The sequence below is a fragment of the Mustela lutreola genome, chromosome 8 (assembly GCF_030435805.1).
Source record: "Mustela lutreola isolate mMusLut2 chromosome 8, mMusLut2.pri, whole genome shotgun sequence".
Classification (NCBI taxonomy): domain Eukaryota; kingdom Metazoa; phylum Chordata; class Mammalia; order Carnivora; family Mustelidae; genus Mustela; species Mustela lutreola.
The window spans coordinates 60248833-60273102 of record NC_081297.1 but is presented as its reverse complement, the minus strand read 5'-3'; the positions used below and the strand labels follow the sequence as shown (position 1 = coordinate 60273102).

Below are 24270 nucleotides of genomic sequence, written 5' to 3'. Positions count from 1 at the left end.
TTTTTTTTTTATTTTCCACCATTGATTTTGTGGCAATTTCTGTCATATGCCTCATGGCCATTACTGAAAATCCTACTCCATAAAAAATACGAGAACTTTTTCAAGGTGAGTTACCTGGAACACTGTTAATTCTGAATGTCCTGAATATTGGAGATATACTGAATATTAGAGCCTTTTTCAAGATGAACCTCACTCTATCTCAAGTATGACTTTGTTTCACAGAATTGATTTCCTTTATTTTAATAGTTTGTTGTTGAACCTGACTTTTATATATCATTCTATTGTGTAAACAATGTATTGTCTGGTGTTTGTCTTAATATTGCTCCTGGCAATATACACAGTCACTAGTGATGGACAGTAATGCCCAGTTTCTTTCTTCTTCTTTTTCTTGTTCTTTTTCTTTCATTGTTGTTGTTGTTGTTGTTTTAATTGAGAGTGATAGAAAGAGTGAGAATGAGACAGAGAGAGTTTGGGCAGGGTCATAGGGAAAGAATTTCAAACAATCTCCCCACTGAGCACAGAGCATGACATGGGGCTCAACCTCTTGACCCATGAGAACATGACCTGAGTGGAAACCAAGAGTCCGATACTCAACTGACTGATCCTCCCAGGTGCCTGAATGCCCAACTTATTATTTTTATTTTTTTTTTAATTTTTTTATTTTTTATAAACATATATTTTTATTCCCAGGGGTACAGGTCTGTGAATCACCAGGTTTATACACTTCACAGCACTCACCAAAACACATACCCTCCCCAATGTCCATAATACCACCTCCTTCTCCCAAACCCCCTCCCCCCAGCAACCCTCAGTTTGTTTTGTGAGATTAAGAGTCACTTATGGATTGTCTCCCTCCCAATCCCATCTTCTTTCATTTATTCTTCTCGTACCCACTTAAGCCCCCATGTTGCATCACCACTTCCTCATATCAGGGAGATCATATGATAGTTGTCTTTCTCCGCTTGACTTATTTCGCTAAGCATGATACGCTCTAGTTCCATCCATGTTGTCGCAAATGGCAAGATTTCATTTCTTTTGATGGCTGCATAGTATTCCATTGTGTATATATACCACATCTTCTTGATCCATTCATCTGTTGATGGACATCTAGGTTCTTTCCATAGTTTGGCTATTGTGGACATTGCTGCTATAAACATTCGGGTGCATGTGTCCCTTTGGATCACTACATTTGTATCTTTAGGGTAAATACCCAATAGTGCAATTGCTGGGTCATAGGGCAGTTCTATTTTCAACATTTTGAGGAACCTCCATGCTGTTTTCCAGAGTGGCTGCACCAGCTTGCATTCCCACCAACAGTGTAGGAGGGTTCCTCTTTCTCCGCATCCTCGCCAGCATCTGTCATTTCCTGATTTGTTGATTTTAGCCATTCTGACTGGTGTGAGGTGATATCTCATTGTGGTTTTGATTTGTATTTCCCTGATGCCGAGTGATATGGAGCACTTTTTCATGTGTCTGTTGGCCATCTGGATGTCTTCTTTGCAGAAATGTCTGTTCATGTCCTCTGCCCATTTCTTGATTGGATTATTTGTTCTTTGGGTGTTGAGTTTGCTAAGTTCTTTATAGATTCTGGACACTAGTCCTTTATCTGATATGTCGTTTGCAAATATCTTCTCCCATTCTGTCAGTTGTCTTTTGATTTTGTTAACTGTTTCCTTTGCTGTGCAAAAGCTTTTGATCTTGATGAAATCCCAGTAGTTCATTTTTTCCCTTGCTTCCCTTGCCTTTTGCGTTGTTCCTAGGAAGATGTTGCTGCGGCAGAGGTCGAAGAGGTTGCTGCCCGTGTTCTCCTCAAGGATTTTGATGGATTCCTTTCGTACATTGAGATCCTTCATCCATTTTGAGTCTATTTTTGTGTGTGGTGTAAGGAAATGGTCCAATTTCATTTTTCTGCATGTGGCTGTCCAATTTTCCCAGCACCATTTTTTGAAAAGGCTGTCTTTTTTCCATTGGACATTCTTTCCTGCTTTGTCGAAGATTAGTTGACCATAGAGTTGAGGGTCTATTTCTGGGCTCTCTATTCTGTTCCATTGATCTATGTGTCTGTTTTTGTGCCAGTACCATGCTGTCTTGATGATGACAGCTTTGTAATAGAGCTTGAAGTCCGGAATTGTGATGCCACCAACGTTGGCTTTCTTTTTCAATATCCCTTTGGCTATTCGAGGTCTTTTCTGGTTCCATATAAATTTTAGAATTATTTGTTCCATTTCTTTGAGGAGTCAAGATGGCGGAGAAGTAGCAAGCTGAGACTGCTTCAGCTAGCCGGAGATCAGCTAGATAGCTTATCTAAAGATTGCAAACACCTGAAAATCCATCGGCAGATCGAAGAGAAGAAGAACAGCAATTCTGGAAACAGAAAAACAACCACTTTCTGAAAGGTAGGACCGGCGGAGAAGTGAATCCAAAGCGACGGGAAGATAGACCCCGGGGGGAGGGGCCGGCTCCCGGCAAGCGGCGGAGCAACCGCGCACAAAATCAGGACTTTTAAAAGTCTGTTCCGCTGAGGGACGTCGCTCCAGAGGCTAAACCGGGGCGAAGCCCACGCGGGGTCAGCGTGGCCTCAGGTCCCGCAGGGTCACAGAAGGATCGGGGGTGTCTGAGTGTCGCAGAGCTTGCGGGTATTGGAACGGGAAAGCCGGCTACAGAGACAGAGCCGACAGTAAGCTCGCAGCTCCGTGTTACCTTGAAACGGTCGCAGGCTCGGTGAGCTTGGAGCGCGGCCGGAGGTCAGGCAGACGGGAGTAACTGGGCGCTGTTCTCTGAGGGCGCACTGAGGAGTGGGGCCCTGGGCCCTCGGCTCCTCCGGGCCGGAGACCAGGAGGCCGCCATTTGTATTCCCGTCCTCTGGAACTCTACGGAAAGCGCTCAGGGAACAAAAGCTCCTGAAAGCAAACCCGAGCGGATTACTCACCCCGGCCCCGGGTAAGGGCGGTGTAATTCCGCCTGGGGCAAAGACACTTGAGAATCACTACAACAGGCCCCTCCCCCAGAAGATCAACAAGAAATCCAGCCGAGACCAAGTTCACCTACCAAGGAGTGCAGTTTCAATACCAAGGAGAGCAGCAGAATTCCAGAGGAGGAGAAAGCCAAGCACGGAACTCATGGCTTTTTTCCTGTGATTTTTTTTTAGTCTTGCAGTTAATTTAATTTTTTCTTTTTCATTTTTTTTTTTTTCTCGCCTTCGGGTAAAATTTTTTTTTAACTGTTACCTTTTTCTTTTTTAACGATTTTTTACTAGTTTATCTAATATATATATATATATATTTTTACATTTTTCTTAGGTGTTTTCTTTCTTTAAAAATATTCTTTTCTTTTCTTTTTTTTTTTTTTATCTTTTTTCTTTCTTCCTTTTTGAACCTCTTTTTATCCCCTTTCTCCCCACTCACGATTTTGGATCTCCTCTAATTTGGTTAAAGCATATTTTCCTGGGGTTGTTGCCACCCTTTTAGTATTTTACTTGCCCCTTCATTTATTCTTATCTGGACAAAATGACAAGACGGAAAAATTCACCACAAAAAAAAGAACAAGAGGCAGTACCGAAGGCTAGGGACCTAATCAATACAGACATCAGTAATATGTCAGATCTAGAGTTCAGAATGACAATTCTCAAGGTTCTAGCCGGGCTCGAAAAAGGCATGGAAGATATGAGAGAAACCCTCTCGAGAGATATAAAAGCCCTTTCTGGAGAAATAAAAGAACTAAAATCTAACCAAGGTGAAATCAAAAAAGCTATTAATGAGGTGCAATCAAAAATGGAGGCTCTAACTGCTAGGATAAATGAGGCAGAAGAAAGAATTAGTGATATAGAAGACCAAATGACAGAGAATAAAGAAGCTGAGCAAAAGAGGGACAAACAGCTACTGGACCACGAGGGGAGAATTCGAGAGATAAGTGACACCATAAGACGAAACAACATTAGAATAATTGGGATTCCAGAAGAAGAAGAAAGTGAGAGGGGAGCAGAAGGTATACTGGAGAGAATTATTGGGGAGAATTTCCCCAATATGGCAAAGGGAACGAGCATCAAAATTCAGGAGGTTCAGAGAATGCCCCTCAAAATCAATAAGAATAGGCCCACACCCCGTCACCTAATAGTAAAATTTACAAGTCTCAATGACAAAGAGAAAATCCTGAAAGCAGCCCGGGAAAAGAAGTCTGTAACATACAATGGTAAAAATATTAGATTGGCAGCTGACTTATCCAACTTATTATTTTTAAATAATACTTTCCAACTTAAATCTACCGTAATGCATGACGTACATGGGGGGGGGGTGGAAAAACACATATTGGGGAAGCACATTAAATGTTATTAAATATATGAATTAAAAAATTGATAGTGAGGAAATCAGGGAATAGTTTAGTTAGAATGTCAGCTTTGGGTGCTGATGGTGGGGCTATTGCTTCTTCCTTGAGTCTTAGGGAGATAGGGTTCTCCATTTTTGGTTTACAGACCAAAGTAATTAATATACTACAAAGACTCTTCATTTTAATAGATTATTTTTGATAATGCTGATGGTTGGTATAAGGACTAGGAGAATTGTGAAGTAAAGGATTGAGGCTAGTTGGCCGATGGTGATAAATGGGTATTCTACTGGTTGACCACCAATTCAGGTTAGGGTTAGGAGGTTGGCTACTAGTAGTCAGAATAAACATTGGCTTAGTGGGCGGAATATCATGCTTCGTTGTTTTGAGGTATGTAGTAGGGGGATGATGGCTAGGACTAGAATGGAGAAAATTAGGGCTAGTACTCCTCCTAGTTTATTAGGAATGGACCGTAGGATAGCGTATGCGAATAGGAAGTATCATTCAGGTTTAACATGGGGAGGTGTTTTGAGCGGGTTGGCAGGAATGTAGTTGTCTGGATCTCCTAATAGATCAGGTGAGAATAGTACTAGTAATATTAGTATTAAAATAAGAAATAGGGCACCTAGGATGTCTTTGGTGGTATAGTAGGGGTGGAATGGGATTTTGTCGGAGTTGGATGGGATTCCGGAAGGGTTGTTAGATCCTGTCTCATGGAGGAATAGTAGGTGAACTGCTGCTAGTGCTGAAATGATGAATGGTAGGATGAAGTGGAAGGTGAAAAATCGTGTTAGGGTGGCTTTGTCTACTGAAAATCCCCCTCAGATTCATTCTACAAGGTTAGTTCCGACGTTCGGGATAGCTGATAATAAATTAGTAATTACGGTTGCATCTCAAAATGATATTTGTCCTCATGGTAATACGTAACCTATGAATGCTGTGCCTTGACTGCGAATAATAAAATAATACCAATGTTTCATGTTTCGGGGACTATATAAGATCCATAGTATAGGCCCGTCCTACATGCAAGAATAGGCAGACAAAGAATATGGAAGCTCCGTTTGTGTGTATGTATTGAATGATTCAGCCATAGTTGACATCTCGGCAGATATGGGTAACTGATGAAAAGGCTGTGGCTGTGTCTGATGTATAGTGCATGGCTAAGAATAAACCTGTATGAATCTGAAGGATTAGGCAGATTCCGAGGAGGGAGCCAAAGTTTCATCATGCTGAAATGTTTGATGGAGCGGGGAGGTCAATGAATGAGTTGTTGATGATTTTGGTTAACGGGTGAGTCCTACGAATGTTGGTCATTAATGTTCTTATAGTTGAAATACAACAGTTATTTTTCATGTCACCAGTCATGGTTAGATTCCATGTAGGAATAATGATGACATACATTGTATTCATTCTAAGTGTTATTTTTGTAGTTAGTTTTGTAGGGTTTTCTTCAAAACTTTCTCCTATCTACGGCGGGTTGGTCTTAATTATTAGTGGGGCTATTGGTTGTGGTATTGTGTTAAGTTTTGGGGGATCTTTTCTGGGCTTAATGGTGTTTTTAATTTATTTAAGGGGGATGTTGGTTGTTTTGGGATATACTACGGCTATAGCCACAGAGCAATATCCTGAGGTTTGGGTTTCTAATAAGGCTGTTTTTGGTGCCTTTATTGTTGGCTTGCTATCTGAGTTATTAACTGATTGTTATATTTTAAAGGGTGATGATGTTGAGGTTGAGGTTGTATTAAAGTTTAATGGGGCGGGTGATAGAGTTATTTATGATACAGGTGATACAGGCTTTTTCAGTGAAGAGGCTATGGGAATTGCAGCTTTATATAGCTATGGAACTTGACTTGTTATTGTTACAGGTTGATCCCTTCTTATTGGGGTGTTGGTAATTATGGAGGTTACTCGTGGAAATTAAGTGCTAGTAGGCTGAGGGCCAGGGTTAACATGAATGATATAAAATATAGTTTGATTAGACCTTTTTGGCTTGAGATGGTAATTGAAGATTTTATTTAGAAGTGGGAGATGGATTTTGGTAAAATTTTTTCTAGTCAAATTATATCTAGTATTGCTGATGCTGATTTTTGGCTTACTAGTAGATTTGTTTTGGGTATTAGGCGGTGAATAATGGTGGGGAAATTACCCAGCATGTTTGAGAATTTGAATAGGCTCGAGGGGTATTTGAATTTTAGGCTCTGCATTATGAGGTTAAGTTCTAGTGCCAGGATGAAACCTAGGATAGTTACGGTAAGAGCTATTATTTTAAGATAATGAGGCATAGTTATCTGTGGGGTGGTGGTGGGTGTAATATTGTAGGAGATTAAGAATCCTGCAAAGATACTCCTGAATAAGAGACGTTTAATGGAATTGATTAGGAGTGGATTATTCTCGTTGATTGTAATGATAGGGTTGAAGCGGGGTTGTCCTAATAGCGTGAAGAATATAATTTGAGTGCTGTAGGCGGCCGTTATGGAGGTGGCAACGAGGGTTATTAGAAGGCCTCAGGCGTTGGTATACGACGTGTTGGCGGTCTCGATGATTAGGTCTTTGGAATAGAATCCTGTTAGGAAAGGTATTCCTGTGAGTGCTAGGCTTCCGACAACTAGGGAGGTGATGGTGAATGCTAATGCTTTGAATAGTCCTCCTATTTTTTGAATGTCTTGTTCATCATTTAAGCTGTGAATGATTGATCCAGAGCATATGAATAGTATGGCTTTGAAGAATGCGTGAGTGCAGATATGGAGAAATGCTAGGTAGGGTTGGTTGATGCCGATGGTTACAATTATTAGTCCGAGTTGGCTTGAAGTGGAGAAAGCAACAATTTTTTTGATGTCATTTTGTGTTAAAGCACAAATTGCTGTAAATAGGGTTGTAATTGCTCCTAAGCATAGTGTGATGGTTTGTATTATTTTGTTATGTTCTATTAGGGGGTGGAATCGGATTAGTAGAAATATTCCTGCTACAACTATTGTACTTGAGTGCAGTAGGGCTGATACAGGAGTTGGGCCTTCCATTGCTGAGGGTAGTCATGGGTGAAGGCCAAATTGTGCAGATTTTCCGGTGGCTGCTAATAGTAAGCCTATGAGAGGGATGGTTAGGTTTTTGTGCTTAGTTATGAAGATTTGTTGAAAGTCTCATATATTTAGTTTGGTTAGGAATCAGGCTATAGCTAGGATGAGTCCTATGTCCCCAATGCGGTTGTATAAGATGGTTTGTAGTGCGGCTGTGTTGGCGTCTGTTCGTCCATACCATCATCCAATAAGTAATAATGACAATACCTACTCTCTCTCAGCCGATGAATAGTTGGAATATATTGTTGGCGGTAACCAGAATTATTATGGTAATGAGAAACAGGAGTAGGTATTTGAAAAATCGATTGATGTGGGGGTCTGAGTGTATATATCATATTGAGAACTCTATAATTGATCACGCGATGAATAGCGCTACTGGTATAAAGTTTATTGAAAAGTAATCGAGTTTAAAGCTAAGTGATACTTTTATTGTTTGGATTGTAACTCAATGTCAGTTTGAAATTATTGTGTCTTGTCCTAGGTGAAGAAATATTATTGTGGGGATTAGGCTGATTATGAAGGCATGTGAAATGGAGGTTTTTACGTATTGAGGGTAGAGTTTATTGGTATATATGGTGGTGTTAGTTATTATAATGGGAAGAGTTAGTATGAATAGTGTTACGAGTATTGAAGAAGTAAATAGGTTAATTACTTTTATTTGGAGTTGCACCAATTTTTTGTTCCTAAGACCAGTGGATTATTACTATCCTTTAAAAGTTGAAAAAGCCATGTTTTTATACATGGGAGCATGAGTTAGCAGTTCTTGCATGGTACTTTTTCAGTAAATAAAAAGGTTTGAGCTTTTATTGTTAGATTCACAATCTAATGTTTTTGTTAAACTATATTTACAGTAAATAGGTCCTAAAATAATTTTAGGGTTGAGTGAGAGGAGAAGTAGGGGTAGTAGGTGGAGGGCTATTAGGGAGTTTTCCCGTGTGAATGATGGTTTGATATTCTTGATATGGTGTGTGTATTTTCTTTTTTTTTTAATTTATTTTTTATTTATTTTCAGCATAACAGTATTCATTATTTTTTCACCACACCCAGTGCTCCATGCAATCCGTGCTCTCTATAATACCCACCACCTGGTACCCCAACCTCCCACCCACCCGCCACTTCAAACCCCTCAGATTGTTTTTTAGAGTCCATAGTCTCTCATGATTCACCTCCCCTTCCAATTTCCCCCAACTCCCTGATCCTCTCTAACTCTCCATGTCCTCCATGCTATTTGTTATGCTCCACAAATAAGTGAAACCATATGATAATTGACTCTCTCTGCTTGACTGTCCATGTTGCTACAAAAGTTGGGTATTCATCCTTTCTTTTTTTTTTTCTCTCTCTCTTTTTTTTTTAATATAATTTTTTATTTTTTATAAACATATATTTTTATCCCCAGGGGTACAGGTCTGTGAATCACCAGGTTTACACACTTCACAGCACTCACCAAAACACATACCCTCCCCAATGTACAAACTGAGGGTTGTTGGTGTGTGTATTTTCTGCGTTGTGTAGTAATTAGTATGTATAGGGAGTATAGGGCAGTGATGGTAATGTTAACCCCTATTAGGACAATAGTGATGTTGGATCATGAGAATGAGGCTATTACTACGAATAGTTCTCTTACTAGGTTGATTGTGGGTGGTAGGGCTAGGTTAGTTAAGCTGGCAAGTAGTCATCATGCAGCTATTAGTGGTAGGAATATTTGTAGTCCTCATGCGAGGATTATGGTACGGCTGTGAATGCGTGCGTAGTTGGAATTAGCTAGGCAGAATAGCATAGATGATGTCAGGCCATGAGCAATTATTAGGGCTGTTGCTCCTATATAGCTTCATGGTGATTGGATGAGTACAGCTATAATTACTAGGGCTATGTGGCTTATGGAGCAGTAGGCAATTAAGGATTTTAGGTCTGTTTGGTGTAAGCAGATGGAGCTGGTTATAATTATTCCTCATAATGATAGTATTATGAAGGGGTATGCTATGTAGCTTGTTAATGGGTTTAGTAGCATGGTAATTCGTATTATTCCGTACCCTCCTAATTTAAGAAGTACGGCGGCAAGGACCATGGATCCTGCAATAGGGGCCTCTACGTGGGCTTTTGGGAGTCATAGATGAAGGCCGTATAGAGGTATTTTCACTATGAACGCTATTATGCATGCTAGTCATAATAGGGCATTGGATCAGGAATTTGGTAGGGGTTGTGCTCAGTATTGAATAATTAAGAGATTTAGGGTACCTAAGTTGTTTTGCACTCATAGTAGGGCAATTAGGAGGGGCAGGGAGCCTACTAGAGTATAGAATAAAAAATATAGGCCAGCGTTTAGTCGTTCTGTTTGGTTGCCTCATCGGGTGATGATAATTAATGTTGGTATGAGTATGGCTTTGAATAGGATATAAAATATGATTAGTTCTGTGGCGGTGAATGTTATGATTAGGAACAGTTGCAGTATGATTAATATTGTAATGTAAAGTTTTTTTTGGGTCAGGGTTTCTTTCAATAAATGGTGTTGGCTTGCTATGAGCATTAGGGGAAGGAGTCATGTTGTGAGTGTTAGTAGGGGTGCTGATAAGGAGTCTGCGAAAAATAGCAGTGAGAAGTTTAGATTATTGTCTGTAAGTTGGTTGAGATATGTTAGGCTAATTAAACTAATTAGTATGCTGTGGGCTGTTGTGTTAATTCAGATTATACTGGGTTTTGATAATCATGTTAGGGGAATTAGTATTATAGTTGGGATGATGATTTTTAACATTGTAGTAGGTTTAAGTTTTGTACATAGTCTGTTCCATATGTGGTAGAGATTATAACTAGTAGGGATAAACCTAATGCTGCTTCGCAGGCTGCAAATACAAGGAGGATGATAGGGGTCATGCTAGCTAATGTGAAGTGGTTTGTTAGGATGGTGACTGTTATTATGATGAAGAGGGATAGCATTATTCCTTCTAGGCAGAGAAGAGAAGATATTAGGTGGGATCAGTAGATGAGTAGCCCCATAAAGATAGAGTAAAGGCTAGAAAAATGTTGATGTATACTATGGACTTTGATAATTGTAATATGAGTTACAATCTAATGAGTCAAAATCATTTGTTTTTGTTAAACTAATTATCATATTCGTTTCATTCTAAGCCTTCCTCAGTTCATTCGTAGGCCAGGCTTGCGGCTAATAGGGAAACTAGTGCTAGTGCTATGGTGAGTGTAGTTTTTAGGTCAATTGATTGTGAGGCCCATGGTAGTGGTAGGAGTAGTGCAATTTCTAGGTCGAATAGTAGAAATGTAATGGCTACTAGGAAAAATTTTATAGAGAAGGGTAGACGTGCTGATCGTAGGAGGTCAAAGCCACATTCATATGGGCTTGCTTTTTCTGTATAGATGTTTAACTGGGGTAGTCAGAATGCGATTAGAATGAGTAGGGATGCTAGGGATATGTTGATGAGTATGGTTAATATTATATTTATTATTTCTCTCCGGGCTGTACCAGAACTAGTTGATTGGAAGTCAACTGTACTTATTAATACTAGAGAAATAAGATCCTCATCAATAGATGGATACATATAGGAATAGTCATATGACATCTACGAAGTGTCAATATTAGGCAGCTACTTCGAATCCGAAATGGTGGCTAGATGTGAAGTGGTAGTTTAACTGTCGTAGGAAGCATACAATGAGAAAGGTAGATCCGATGATGACGTGAAGGCCATGGAATCCTGTGGCTATAAAAAATGTGGAACCATAGATTCCGTCAGAGATTGTGAATGGGGCCTCGTAGTATTCTGAGGCTTGTAAAAGGGTGAAATATAAGCCTAGGTAGATTGTAATATATAGGGCTTGGAGCATGTGTTTGTGGTTTCCTTCTATTAGGCTATGGTGGGCTCAAGTAATAGAGACTCCAGAGGCTAGGAGAACCAAGGTGTTGAGTAATGGTACTTCTAGGGGGTTTAGAGGTGTAATGCCTGTGGGTGGTCAACACCCTTCTAGCTCAGGGGTTGGTGCTAGGCTTGAATGTTAGAAAGCTCAGAAGAAGCCTGCAAAGAAGAAAAGTTCTGATGTAATGAAGAGAATTATTCCGTATCGTAAGCCTTTTTGGACAGTAGGAGTGTGGTGGCCTTGGAATGTTCCTTCTCGGACAACGTCTCGTCATCATTGATATACAGTCAGTATGTTAGCTGTAGTACCTAGGGTTAGAAGGGATAGTGGGTTATAATGGAATCACATTACTAGTCCTGATGTTGTGAGTAGGGCGGAAAGGGCTCCTGTCAGGGGTCATGGGCTTGGGTTGACTATGTGATATGAGTGTGTTTGGTGGGTCATTAAGTGTTGTCATGTAAATATAGGCTTACTAACAAGGTGAAGACATAGGCCTGGAGAAGGGCTACTGCAAATTCTAGGATGGTTAGGAGGACAAGGATAGTGAAAGTAATTATTGCTGTAATGGTACTAATGTTTATTAGGGCTAGAGTAGCTCCTCCAATTAGGTGAATTAATAAGTGGCCTGCGGTAATACTGGCTGTTAATCGTACGGCCAGGGCTATGGGTTGAATGAATAGGCTAATAGTTTCGATGATGATAAGTATGGGAATTAGGGGAAGTGGTGTTCCTTGCGGTAGGAAATGGGCTAAAGAGGCTTTTGTTTTATACCGGAAACCAGTAATTACTGTGCCTGCTCATAGGGGGATGGCTATTCCTAGGTTTAAAGATAGTTGTATAGTGGGGGTAAATGAGTGGGGCAGGAGACCTAATAGATTAGTAGAGCCAATAAATAGGATTAGGGATATTAGTATTAATGCCCAAGTTTGTCCTTTTTGGTTGTGAATAGATAATATCTGTTTTGATGTAATTGTACTAGTCATTGTTGAATAGAGATGAGTTGGTTATTAATTAGTCGGTTAGGTGAGGGAAATCTAATACCTGGGAATATGGTAATGATAATATTCATTACCTTATTATTGTAGGGGTAATGAATGAGGAAAATAGATTTTCATTCATTTCTTTTCTCAAGGTATAATAGATTTTGATGTAGCCACTAGTTTTGGTTCGGGGTTTTCTGGAAAATTATATTTTGATACTTTTAGTTGGAATATAAAAAATAGGGTGATAATTATTGATAAGATAGTGATAAATCATGTTGAAGTATCTAGTTGTGGCATGTCACTGAGGAGAGGTTTACGCTCTCAATCTTTAACTTAAAAGGTTAATGCTGTTTAGCTTCTCAATGAATTTATAATATTGAGGCAGATCATTTTTCAAAGTGCGATAGAGGTACTAACTCGAGAACAATGGGTATGAAGCTGTGATTAGAGCCGCAGATTTCAGAGCATTGGCCGTAGTATAGCCCTGGTCGTATGACTATAATAGTAGTTTGGTTTAGGTGCCCTGGGATAGCATCAGTTTTTAATCCCAAGGATGGAAAGGCTCATGAGTGTAATACGTTTTCGGAAGAGATTAATGTGCTAATTGTTATTTCTATTGGGAGGACTATTCGGTTGTCTACTTCTAGTAATCATAGTTCTCTGGGTTTTAGCTCTTGAATTGGGATCATGTAGGAGTCAAAGTTTAAATCTTCGTAATCTGTATACTCATAGTTTCAATATCATTGGTGGCCTATAGTCTTTATGGTTAAGGAGGGGTTATTAATTTCGTCTATCATATAGAGGATTCGTAGTGAAGGTAAAGCAATCAGAATTAGAATAATAGCAGGCAAGATGGTTCAGATAGTTTCAACTGCTTGAGCATCTATGGTGCTAGTATGTGTGAGTTTGGTGGTTAGCATTACTGAAATAATGTAGAGAATGAGAGATCTAATTAAGAATATGATCATTAATATATGATCATGAAAGCGTAGTAGTTCTTCTATGATAGGGGAGGTTGCATCTTGGAGGCCTATTTGGAAAGGATACGCCATAGAGATATAAAGGACTTTCACCTATAATTTGACTTTGACAAAGTCATATAATTTTTACTAATACCTCTTATCGAGAAAGACATAGTGGTTATGACATTGGCTTGAAACCAGTTTTAGGGGGTTCGATTCTTTCCTTTCTTATTTTGATAATACATAGGTTGGTTCCTCGAATGTATGGTATGGAGGAGGACATCCATGCAATCATTAGATGTTTGTTGAAGTTAGTTCTACTGTCAGCACTTCTCGTTTGGATGCAAAGGCTTCTCAGATCATGAAGATTATCAGTATTACTGCTGTTAATGAAATGAATGAGCCCATGGAAGATACTGTGTTTCATGTTGTGTAAGCATCTGGGTAGTCAGAGTAGCGTCGAGGCATACCTGATAGGCCTAGGAAGTGTTGAGGAAAGAATGTTGTGTTTACTCCTACAAATATAATTGTAAAATGGATTTTTGCTCATATATCATTTAGGGTGTAGCCTGTGAATAGTGGGAATCAGTGGACGAATCCGTCTATGATTGCAAATACTGCCCCTATTGAAAGAACGTAGTGGAAATGTGTTACTACATAATATGTATCGTGAAGAATGATGTCTAGTGATGAGTTTGATAGTACAATGCCCATTAAAACACCCACTGTAAATAGAAAGATAAACCCTAAGGCCCATAGTATAGCGGGGGATCATTTGATATTTCCTTTGTGCAGGGTAGCCAGTCAGCTAAATACTTTTACTCCTGTGGGAATAGCGATAATTATAATAGCTGAGGTGAAGTATGCTCGTGTGTCGACATCTAGGCCTACAGTAAATATATGGTGGGCTCATACGACGAATCCTAGGAAACCAATTGATATTATTGCTCATACTATTCCTATGTAACCAAAAGGTTCTTTTTTCCTGAGTAGTATGTTACAACGTGTGAAATAATACCAAATCCTGGAAGAATTAAGATGTATACTTCTGGGTGTCCAAAAAATCAAAACAGATTGTTGGTATAGGATGGGATCTCCTCCTCCGGCTGGATCAAAGAAAGTAGTGTTCAGGTTCCGATCTGTGAGTAGTATGGTAATACCGGCTGCCAAGACTGGTAAGGATAGAAGTAGGAGTATGGCTGTAATTAAAACAGATCATACAAATAGGGGAGTTTGGTATTGTGACATAGCGGGTGGTTTTATGTTGATAATAGTAGTGATAAAGTTGATGGATCCTAGAATAGATGAGACACCCGCTAAGTGTAGAGAGAAAATTGTTAGGTCTATGGATGCTCCTGCATGTGCTAGGTTTCCTGCTAAAGGGGGATATACAGTTCATCCTGTTCCTGCACCTGCTTCTACCATGGAAGAGGCTAATAGGAGGAGGAAAGAGGGGGGTAGGAGGCAGAAGCATATGTTATTTATTCGTGGGAATGCCATATCAGGTGCACTGATTATTAGAGGGATAAGTCAGTTCCCAAAGCCTCCAGGCATGATAGGTATTACTATGAAGAAAAGTATTACAAATGCGTGAGTGGTTACGATTACATTGTAAATCTGGTCATCTCCTAGCAGAGTGCCGGGTTGACCTAGTTCAGCACGGATTAATAGACTGAGAGCAGTTCCTACCATTCCGGCTCATGCACCAAATAAGAGGTAAAGGGTTTCAATGTCTTTGTGATTAGTGGAGAATAATCATCGATTTATGAACATAGGTAAAATGGCTGACAAGGGCATTAGGCTGTAAATCTAAGAATAGGGTTTAATTCCCCTTTTTGCCAAGCTCTGTAGTGAAATATCACATTGAATTGCAAATTCAAAGAAGCAGCTTCAACCCTGCCGGGGCTTCTCCCGCCTTTTTTTTCTTTGTGGCGGGAGAAGTAGATTGAAGCCAGTTGATTAGGGTATTTAGCTGTTATCTAAAGTTTCGTGGGATGGTAGCCCACCAATCTAGAAAGGGCTTAGCTTAATTAAAGTGATTGATTTGCATTCAATAGATGTGAGATATACTCTTGCAGTCCTTATGATGGAATCAGGAGTTAACGGACAGCCTCTTTGGAGAACAGTGTGGAGATTCCTCAAGAAATTAAAAATAGAGCTTCCCTATGACCCTGCCATTGCACTCCTGGGTATTTACCCCAAAGATACAGATGTAGTGAAAAGAAGGGCCATCTGTATCCCAATGTTTATAGCAGCAATGGCCACGGTCGCCAAACCGTGGAAAGAACCAAGATGCCCTTCAACGGACGAATGGATAAGGAAGATGTGGTCCATATACACTGTGGAGTATTATGCCCCCATCAGAAAGGATGAATACCCAACTTTTGTAGCAACATGGATGGGACTGGAAGAGATGATGCTGAGTGAAATAAGTCAAGCAGAGAGAGTCAATTATCATATGGTCTCACTTATTTGTGGAGCATAACAAATAGCATGGAGGACAAGGGGTGTTAGAGAGGAGAATGGAGTTGGGAGAAATTGGAAGGGGAGGTGAACCATGAGAGACTATGGACTCCGAAAAACAATCTGAGGGGTTTGAAGTGGTGGGGTGGGGTGGGAGGTTGGGGTACCGGGTGGTGGGTATTATGGAGGGCACGGATTGCATGGAGCACTGGGTGTGGTGAAAAAATAATGAATACTGTTTTTCAGAAAATAAATAAATTTATATAAAAAAAGAGTCTGTTTCTTGGTTTGTCTTTCTCTTTTTTCCTTGCCTATTAGTATTCTTTCTTTCATTTTTTTAAAAGATTTTATTTATTTATTTGACAGACAGAGATGAAAAGTAGGCAGAGGCAGGCAGATAGAGAGAGAGAGGGGAGGCAGGCTCCCCGCTGAGCAGAGAACTCAATGTGGTGCTCGATCTCAGGACCATGGGATCACAATACAAGCCAAAGGCAGAGGCTTTAACCCACTGAGCCACGGAGGCACCCCCCTTTTTAAAGTAGTATTGTTTCTTAAATTCCACATATGAGTGAAATCATAGTGTATTTGTCTTTCTTTCACTGACTTACTTCACTTAGCATTATATTCTCTAGCTCCATCCATGTCGTTGCAAATGGCAAGATTTCATTCTTTATGAAATTGTTGAGTAATATTCCGTTGTGTACATAGACCACATCTTCATCCATTCATCTATTGATGAACAATTGGACTACTCTCACAATTTGGCTATTGTATATAATGGCGCAATAAACATGGGGGTTCATGTATCCCTTTGAATCAGTGTTTTAGTATTTTTGGTTAAATAACAAGATGAGAAATTACTGGGTTATAAGGTAGTTCTATTTTAACTTTCTGAGGAATCTCCATACTGTTTTCCACAGTGGCTGCACCACTTTGCATTCCCACCAACAGTGCTTAGGGTCTCTTTTTTTCTACATCCTCATCAACACTTATTTCTTGTTTTTGATTTTAGCCATTCTGACAGGTATGAGGTGATCACATAGCTTACCACTGATTCTTGGAAAGACTAGTAAGATGTTTAAAACCCTGGCAAACATGGGGTACCTGGATGGCTCAGTGGATTAAAGCCTCTGTCTTCGGCTCAGGTCATGATCCCAGAGTCCTGGGATTGAGCCCCATATCAGACTCTGCGCTCAGCAGGGAGCCTGCTTCCATCTCTCTCTCTCTCTCTGCCTGCCTCTCTGCCTGCTTGCGATCTCTGGCTTTCAAATAAATAAATAAAATTGTAAGAAGAAAAAAAACCCATGGCAAATGTTACATTAGAAAAATAGCAAAATTGAATGACAAGTATCGGAAATGAAAAGGGGATGGCACTACAGATCCTTCTGATATTTAAAAAAATATATATATATAGATGACCCTTGAACAATATGGGTTCAAATTGCATGGGTCCACTTCAATGCAAATTTCTTTCAATAAACACAGTACAATGCTTTAAATGTACTGCCTCTTCCTTATGATTTTCTTAATAATATTTTCTTTTTTCCAGCTTATTTTATTATAAAAACAGCATAAAATACATATAACAGACAAATATATGTTAATAAACTATATTATCAGAAGGCTTATGGTCAACAGCAACTTATTAGTAGTTAAATTTTTATAGAATAAAGAATTATATGCAGATTTAAACTGTATGGGAGTTCTATGTTCCTAACCTGTGCTCAGGGGTTCAGCTGTATAATAAAGAATATTTTTACCAAAAATGGATGATCTTTTAAAATAAAGATATTTTGAATAGATCAAGATGATGTATAAAGGAGAAATATAAATTTGAAAATATCTATAGAAATCAAGTATTTTTTTAAAAGATTTTATTTATTTTTTTGACTGAAAAAGAGATCACAAGTAGGCAGAGAGAGAGGCAGAGAGAGAGGAAAAGAAGCAGGCCCCCTGCCTAGCAGAGATCCCGACGCGGGGCTCGATTCCAGGACTCTGGGATCATGACCTGAGCCAAAGGCAGAGGCTTTAACCCACTGAGCCACCCAGGCATCCCTAGAAATTAAGTTTTAATAATAATCTTCCCATGAGGAAAGATTCTTTTCTAATTTACTTTACTAATGTTTACTATGAAACATCATTGAAGAAACAAGATTGGGGAACCTAGATGACTCAGTTGCTAAAGCATCTAACTCTTGATTTCCACTCAGGTTATGATCTCAGGGTCATAGATTGAACCCCACATAGGGCTCTGTGCTCATCATGGAGTCTGCTTGAGATTCTCTCTCACTCTTTTTTTCCCCCCACTCATGTGCATGCTCTCTCTCTTTCTAAAATAAATAAGCAAATCTTAAGAAAAGAAACAAGATCATTTTTATATAAACAAGAATCAGCATAAAGACAATATTTCCTAGCTGTATTTGAGTTGTAAGTCTCAATGGAAATTAAAATAAAAATTATAGGTAAATCTGTCTCATAAATTTATCTTCAAATATTTATAAAGAATATTTAAAATATGTCAATATATAAAGAATAATAAATATCACTGAACTGTATGTTTACACTACCAATGTAAATGTCATTTATTATTTAAAAAAATAACGAATTTAAGATGTTTCCATATTCACTCATGAAAGAACAACACTGAGAAGGTTTGCCTTCTGTGACAAAAAAACTAAACTCTGGAGAATATATATGAACTGACTATTTTCAGAGATTGTATAATAAGCAGTGAATGACTGTAATTCTTGAGAAAAGGAAACAAATTAGGAGGGAAAGATTTTAAACTTGAATATATATAGCAATAGAAACAAATGAAGCCTAAGACTGAGTTAAAAAGGAAAAATAATAAACAGGCATTCAGTGACACCTGAGAAAATATTTACATGTAACTGGAAGAAAAAGGCCAGAAAAATAATGTAAAATATAATGGGCAAAATTTTTTTTCATATTTGATGACAAATCTGACCACAAAGATGCAAGAAAATGAGCAAAATCCCATTGATAGATACAGAGAAATCCCATAGATAGAGAACAAAATAAAGCACATCAGAATAAAATTCTGAAAATGAGCAAAAAAGAAACATTGTCAAAGTAGCAGGGGTGGAGGAGAGACATTACACACAAGCAAATCATTGTTGGTATATAGAAATGCAACAGATTTATGTTCATTGATTTTGAATCCTGTGGCTTTGTTGAATTCATGTATTAGTTCTAACACAGTCTTTTGGTTTTCTACAGAGACTATCATTTCATCTGCAAATGCCAAACGTTTAACTTCTTCCTTCCCAATTTGGTTGCCTTTTTAAAAAATTTTATTATTTTGTTTTACTTTATTTATTTTATTTTTTGGTGTCTGATTGCTGTGGCTAGGACTTCCACTATTGTGTTCAATACCAGTGGTCAGATTGTACCTCCCTTTTTCCTGACTGTAGAGGAAAAGCTGTCAGCTTTTCTCCATTGAGGATGATATTAGATTGAGTTTGTCTACATGGCCTTTGTGATGTTGAGATATGTTCCCTCTATCCTTGCTTTGTTGAGGGTTTTTATCATGAAAGGATATTGTACTTTGTACAAAAATAGACAGATCACTAGAACAGAATAGGAAACCCATGCAACTATATGGCCAATTAATCTTTGACAAAGCAGGAAAGAATATCCAATGGAAAAAAAATCAGTCTCTTCAACAAATAATGTTCAGAAAACTGAATAGCAACATGCAAAAGAATGAAACTGGACTATTTTCTTATACTATACAAAAAAGTAAATTCAAAATAGTTGAAAGATCTAAATGTGGGACAGGAGACCATTAAAATCCTAGAGGAGAAAACAGGCTATAACTTCTTTGACATTGACAGTAGCAACTTCTTACTAGATACCTCTTTTGAGGCAAGGGAAACAAAAGCAAGAACAAACTATTGGAACTTCTTCAAAATAAAAAGCTTCTTCACAGTGAAGGAAAAAAAAATCGATAAAACTAAAAGACAATCTACTGAATGGAAAAAGATATTTGCAAATGACATATCTGATAACGGGTTGGTATCCAAAATCCATAAAGAACTTATCAAATTCAATACTCAAAAACCAAATAATCAAGTTAATAAATGGGTTAAGAAGTTAATCCAGTTAAGAAGACATGATTAAACATTTTTCCAAAGAAGACATGCAAATGGCTGATGCATGAAAAGATGCTCAACATCACTCATTATCAGAGAAATACAAATCAAAACCATAAAGAGATGTGAAATCAAATACAAATTAAAACCACAATAAGATATCACCTCACACCTGTCAGAACAGCTAAAACTAACAACAAAAGAAATAATAGGTGTTGGTGAGGATGCAGAGAAATGGGAACCCTTTTACTCTGTTGGTGGCAATGCAAATTGCTGCAGGTACTCTGGAAAACAATATGACGTTTCCTCAAAAAGTTAAAAATAGAGCTACCCTACAATCCAGCAATTGTACTACTAGGTATTTACCCAAATAGTACAAAAATACTAGATTAAAGGGATACATGCACCCTCGTGTTTATAGTAGCATTATCAACAATATCGAAATTACAGAAAGAGCTCAAATGTCTATTTACTGGTGAATAAATAAAGGAGAACTGATTATATATATATATATATATATATATATATATATACACACACACACGTGTGTGTGTGTGTGTGTGTGTATGATGTATATATTCAGCCATAAAAAAGAATGAATTCTTGCCATTTGAAATGACATGGATGGATCTAGAGGAAATAATACTAAGTGAATTAAGTCAGTCAGAGAAAGACAAATGTATGATTGCACTCATGTGTATAATTTAAGAAACAAAACAAATGGCCAAAAGAAAAAAAAAAAAGGGGCGAACCAAGGAACAGATTCTTAACTACAGGGAACAAAATGCTGGTTAGAAGAGAGGTGGATTGCGTGGTGAGGGTGAAATAAATGAAGGGGATTAAAGGTACACTTGATGAGCATTGAGTAATACATGGAATTGCTGAATCACTAGATTTTGCACCTGAAATTAACATAACACTATATGTTAACTACACTGGAATAAAAAAAAAAAAAATGGCAGAAGGTGATGTACTTCTAAGACTTCATGGTTTCCCCAGATGTTGTAGTTCAATTTAACACTCAACTGCATATAATTAAAAACAAGTGAGGATGCATAGGTGACTCAGTCAGTTAAATGTCTGCTTTTAGCTCAGGTCATGATCCAAGGGTCCTAGAATGGAGTAATGGGTTGAGCTCCCTGCTCAGTGGAGAGCCTACTTCTCCCTCTACCCCTCATCCTGCTTGTTCTCTCTTTCTCATATAAATAAATAAAATCTTTTATAAAAGTAAACTGATACCTCATTTCCAATTTCCTACTTTTGCTTCAGGAAATAAGTCCTATAGATACTTTTGATAGGATGCACAGCCAAGCTATATCAGCATCACGAAACTGCTGGTGTTTTTGTAAAATATTACTCAAGAGGGCTCAAATTACATCAACATTTAACAATAATAATTTCTGTTGGTTTACGAAGTTTAGTATTGTGATCCTATAGTACATTTTATGCATATGATCTAGTAAGCATAGAATGTTCTATAGGATCAAGGTATTTTTGTTCCACAGATTTGCTTATTGATTTTATGCTGGTATCACATGCTTGTTGTATAATAAGCTTTAATGCCTCATAGGACTATGTATTCTTTCAAAAATATCTCAGCCAATATACTTATTACAGGGAATTTCAGAATTAATTTTCATTAAAAAAATCCTTATTTGCATTTTAGTAGGATTGCATTTAGTAAATAATTGATCTATTTATAATATACATTTCTAAGAACAAGGTTATTATCATTGCTTCTGATATCAGACAGCCCAGGGTGAGTCAATGTACTGTGAATGAACACAGGTTTTAAGAGGGTCTTGAATGGTTTTAAGACCTAATGGATAACATCTAATAAGCTCCTTCATTCCATAGATGTAAGAATTACTTCCTATAACTCAAGCTTTTAGCACAAAAAAGTATGAAATTAATGGTAGTATATACTACTATTATTTTTTATTTATTTTTTATTTTTTCTTTCTGATTTTCAAAAATTTATTTTCAGCATAACAGTATTTATTATTATTGCACCACACCCAGTGCTCCATGCAATCTGTGCCCTCTCTAATACCCGCCACCTGGTTCCCCCAACCTCCCACCCCCTGCCCCTTCAAACCCCTCAGATTGTTTTTCAGAGTCCATAGTCTCTCATGGTTCACCTCCCCTTCCAATTTCCCCCAGCTCCCGGCTCCTCTCTAACTCCCCTTGTCCTCCATGCTATTTGTTATGCTCCACAAATAAGTGAAACCATATGATAATTGACTCTCTCTGCTTGACTTATTTCACCCAGAATCATCTCTTCCAGTACCGTCCATGTTGCTACAAAAGTTGGGTATTCATTCTTTCTGATGGAGGCTGTTCTACTATTATTATCACCATCATCATTTTTTTATATGTTTTAGCAATGTTGTGAAATTTATATACTTGAGAACAATTATAGAATCATCATCATCATCTTTTACAAGTTTTAAGAATATTGTGGAATTTTTTTAATAATTAAAAAATTTTTAATAAACATATAATGTATTATTAGCCCCAGGTTTACACACTTCACAGCACTCACCATAGCACATACCCTCCCCAATGTCCATAACCCCACCACCCGCTCCCTATCCTCCTCTCCCTGGCAAACCTCAGTTTGCTTTGTGAGATTCAGAGTCTCTTATGGTTTGTCTCCCTCCCAATCCCATCTTGTTTCATTTATTTTTTTCCTATCCCCCAAACCCCCCACATTGCATCTCCCCTTCCTCATATCAGGGATATCATATGATAGTTGTCTTTCTCCGCTTGACTTATTTCGCTGAGCATAATACCCTCTAGTTCCATCCACATTGTCAAAAAAGATTTCATTTCTTTTGATGGCTGCATAGTATTCCATTGTATATATATACCACCTCTTCTTGATCCATTCATCTGTTGAAAGACATCTAGCTTCGTTCCATAGTTTGGCTATTGTGGACATTGCTGCTATAAACATTCGGGTGCACGTGCCCCTTTGGATCATGACGTTTGTATCTTTGGGTAAATACCCATTAGTGTAATTGCTGGGTCACGGAGTAGTTCTATTTTCAACTTCTTGAGGAATCTCCATGCTGTTTTCCAGAGTGGTTGCACCAGCTTGCATTCCCACCAACAGTGTAGGAGGGTTCCCCTTTCTCCGCATCCTCGCCAGCATCTGTCATTTCCTGACTTGTTGATTTTAGCCATTCTGACTGGTGTGAGGTGATATCTCATTGTGGTTTTGATTTGTATTTCCCTGATGCCGACTGATATGGAGCACTTTTTCAAGTGTCTGTTGGCCATCTGGATGTCTTTTTTTGCAGAAATGTCTGTTCATATCCTCTGCCCATTTCTTGATTGGATTATTTGTTCTTTGGGTGTTGAGTTTGCTAAGTTCTTTATAGATTTTGGACACTAGTCCTTTATCTGGTATGTCGTTTGCAAATATCTTCTCCCATTCTGCCAGTTGTCTTTTGATTTTGTTAACTGTTTCCTTTGCTGTGCAAAAGCTTTTGATCTTGATGAAATCCCAATAGTTCATTTTTGCCCTTGCTTCCCTTGCCTTTGGCGATATTCCTAGCAAGATGTTGCTGCGGCTGAGGTCGAAGACGTTGCTGCCTGTGTTCTCCTCAAGGATTTTGATGGATTCCTTTCTCACATTGAGGTCCTTCATCCATTTTGAGTCTATTTTCATGTGTGGTGTAAGGAAATGGTCCAATATCATTTTTCTGAATGTGGCTGTCTAGTTTTCCCAACACCATTTATTGAAGAGGTTATCTTTTTTCCATTGGACTTCTTTCCTGCTTTGTCAGAGATTAGTTGACCGTAGAGTTGAGGGTCTATTTCTGGGCTCTCTATTCTGTTCCATTGATATATGTATCTGTTTTTGTGCCAGTACCATACCATCTTGCTGATGACAGCTTTGTAATAGAGCTTGAAGTCTGGAATTGTGATGCCACCAACTTTAGCTTTGTTTTTCAACATTCCTTTGGCTTTTCGAGGTCTTTTCTGCTTTGATATAAGTTTTAGGATTATTTGCTCCATTTCTTTGAAAAAAATAGATGGGATTTTGTTAGGGATAGCATTAAATGTGTAGATTGCTTTAGGTAGCATAAACATTTTCACAATTTTTGTTCTTCTAATCCAGGAGCATGTAAGAATTTTCCATTTCTTTATGTCTTCCTCAATTTCTTTCATGAGTACTTTATAGTTTTCTGAGTATAGATTCTTTGCCTCTTTGGTTAGGTTTATTCTATGTATTTTATAATTTTGGCTGCAATTGTAAATGGGATTGACTCCTTAATTTCTCTTTCTTCTGTCTTATTGTTGGTATAAAGAAATGCAACTGTTTTCCGTGCATTGATTTTATATCCTGATACTTTACTGAATTCCTATATGAATTCTAGAATATTTGGAGTGGAGTCTTTTGGATTTTTCACATACAGTATTCTATCATCTGCAAAGAGTGATAGTTTGACTTCTTTGCCAATTTGGATATTTTAAATTTCTT

General features: G+C 38.2%; 1 protein-coding gene and 2 pseudogenes across 1 annotated transcript; all 3 read right to left on the bottom strand.

Moving 5' to 3' along the window:
- Positions 1-6222: 6222 nt before the first annotated feature.
- Positions 6223-7387, bottom strand: LOC131838643 (NADH-ubiquinone oxidoreductase chain 5-like). Its single transcript, XM_059185069.1, is given in 1 exon segment — positions 6223-7387. A coding segment is annotated over 1 exon segment (1113 nt). The 5' UTR covers positions 7338-7387; the 3' UTR covers positions 6223-6224.
- Positions 7388-11550: 4163 nt separating this feature from the next.
- Positions 11551-24270, bottom strand: part of LOC131838646 (ATP synthase subunit a-like) — a 114241-nt pseudogene continuing 101521 nt past the window's right edge.
- LOC131839756 (cytochrome c oxidase subunit 1-like) lies at positions 13359-14902 on the bottom strand (annotated as a pseudogene).